Source organism: Rhagoletis zephyria, unplaced genomic scaffold (assembly GCF_001687245.7).
Source record: "Rhagoletis zephyria isolate East Lansing unplaced genomic scaffold, Rhagoletis_zephyria_1.1 Rzeph_scaffold_55853, whole genome shotgun sequence".
NCBI lineage: Eukaryota > Metazoa > Arthropoda > Insecta > Diptera > Tephritidae > Rhagoletis > Rhagoletis zephyria.
In genome coordinates, this window is record NW_016212905.1 from 1 (window position 1) to 1,795 (window position 1,795).

At 42.1% G+C, this 1,795-nt stretch overlaps 1 protein-coding gene across 1 annotated transcript; it reads left to right on the top strand.

The window, feature by feature from the left end:
- Window positions 1-842: 842 nt before the first annotated feature.
- LOC108356235 (uncharacterized) lies at window positions 843-1,791 on the top strand (the record flags this gene model as incomplete). The annotated part of the gene is made up of 2 exons (XM_017607355.1): window positions 843-917; window positions 1,015-1,791. Coding segments are annotated over exons 1-2 (808 nt in total), but the record flags the coding sequence as incomplete, so codon positions are not given.
- Window positions 1,792-1,795: the final 4 nt, after the last annotated feature.

Consider the following 1,795-nt stretch of genomic DNA (forward strand, 5'->3'; position numbering starts at 1 on the left):
CATTATGGGCGATAGCCATACTATATGTACATATGTATTATAATTACTTTTTAATTTATCTTCAAAGACTAAATGTCCTATTTGCTTGTGCTTTAAGTAACCTACTGATGTCTCTAAATATGTCGCAATCTTTCCGGCTGCCAGACAAAAGCTGGTCTTTCATTTTCAATATTAGCAAACTAAGTTAAACCAAACATCGCGGCAGTAAACAGCTGAGGTATTAATACATAAAATCAATATGCCCAGTATTATACAACATTCAAGCATAAATACTAAAGTAAATTTACATAAATATAAGGAAGAAGAAGAGCAGACAATTTCGCTTTCTTTTGAAAACAAATAGCAATGGAAAATAAAACAAAAAAGCAAAGCCGGCCCAAGACAAGAAGAGCAACTGAACGTACAACTAAATAAGTCGAGCGTAAAAGATATTCAGCTACTTGAAAGCTGCTGAGATGCTGAGTGAGAGAATACGTAGGGCTCTATTTCCTGCGGCAATCGCATGCTGCGCGGTAGGCGTAGCGCAGCGTCACCATTCGTTGTCACTGTTCGAAAGCGAAATTGATTTTGAGTTTTACTTTCATTTCTTTTTAGATAAGCACTGGGATATTTTTGTTTTTATTTTACGTATAAGTACATATACATACATATTTATTTGAATGCCTGTCTGTTTATATATATGTATGTATGCACTATGCTTGGATATATAAAAGGCGATGGCGGCGCGCNGGTATAAGTACATATACATACATAGTTATTTGAATGCCTGTCTGTTTATATGTATGTATGTATGCACTATGCTTGGATATATAAAAGGCGATGGCGGCGCGCTGAATTCGCTCATAAAGATCGCGCAAACTGTAGACTGAAAAACGTATAATTTGAAATGGGTGTCCGTATCTTCAATAGCTGTGTCGGTGAGTTTCACTAAAAACACTGAACAAGAAAGTTAAAATTTCAAATTTAATAATTTATTAATTTCATTTATCTTCGCTTATCAATTTCCAATTTCAGTTTTATTAGCGGTGTTATATGTATTTTGTGGCGACAGTGATGCAGCTGCCATCAGTAGCAATACAGGCAGTGTAGGCGCCCTTACTCCAGCATATAAAACTTTGTATGCGCCACATCTCCGCATCGCACGTCAAGCGTACTCCGATGAGGATGGCTCTGAGGAGGATGCTGAAGTGCAAGCAGAACAGTTGGCGCAACAACAACTCCAACAGCAACAAGCGTCAGACTCGCACTCACAAGAGGAAAGCGAAGAGGATGGCGAGGACGATGACGATAATGATCGCAGACGTCGTCGTCGTCGTGAAACACCTGCCGCGGAGGCTGAAAATTTAGAGCAGTCGGCGCTACCAATAAAGGAAGCTGAATCTGCTGCGGTACCTGAACCCGTGCCTGTGCCTGCGCCAGCCACAAGCGAACAAATAGACGAAGACAAGGAAACTACGCAAAGCAACGAAGCTAATGCGCCAGTTGTAAATACCGCCGCTGCCACAGTCACCACCAGTGCACCGCCGCGCAACACGTCCGTACTCATACTCATTCGCGATGCCTTGAAAAAAGTCACCACTCTACCCACTGAGCAGGTGGCTACCAATGCGCTGCAGTATTTCCAACTTTTCGAACATTTCATACAGAAGACCATCGAAGAGGTGATCGGCGACGATGATGATGACGATGATGAGGCTGCTAACGCTGCTGCAGGCGCCACCGCGACCACCATCAAACCTGATGCTATTTTCACACCCGAAGAGGAGGAACTTATTGCCGGTGTTGAAGAAATCTT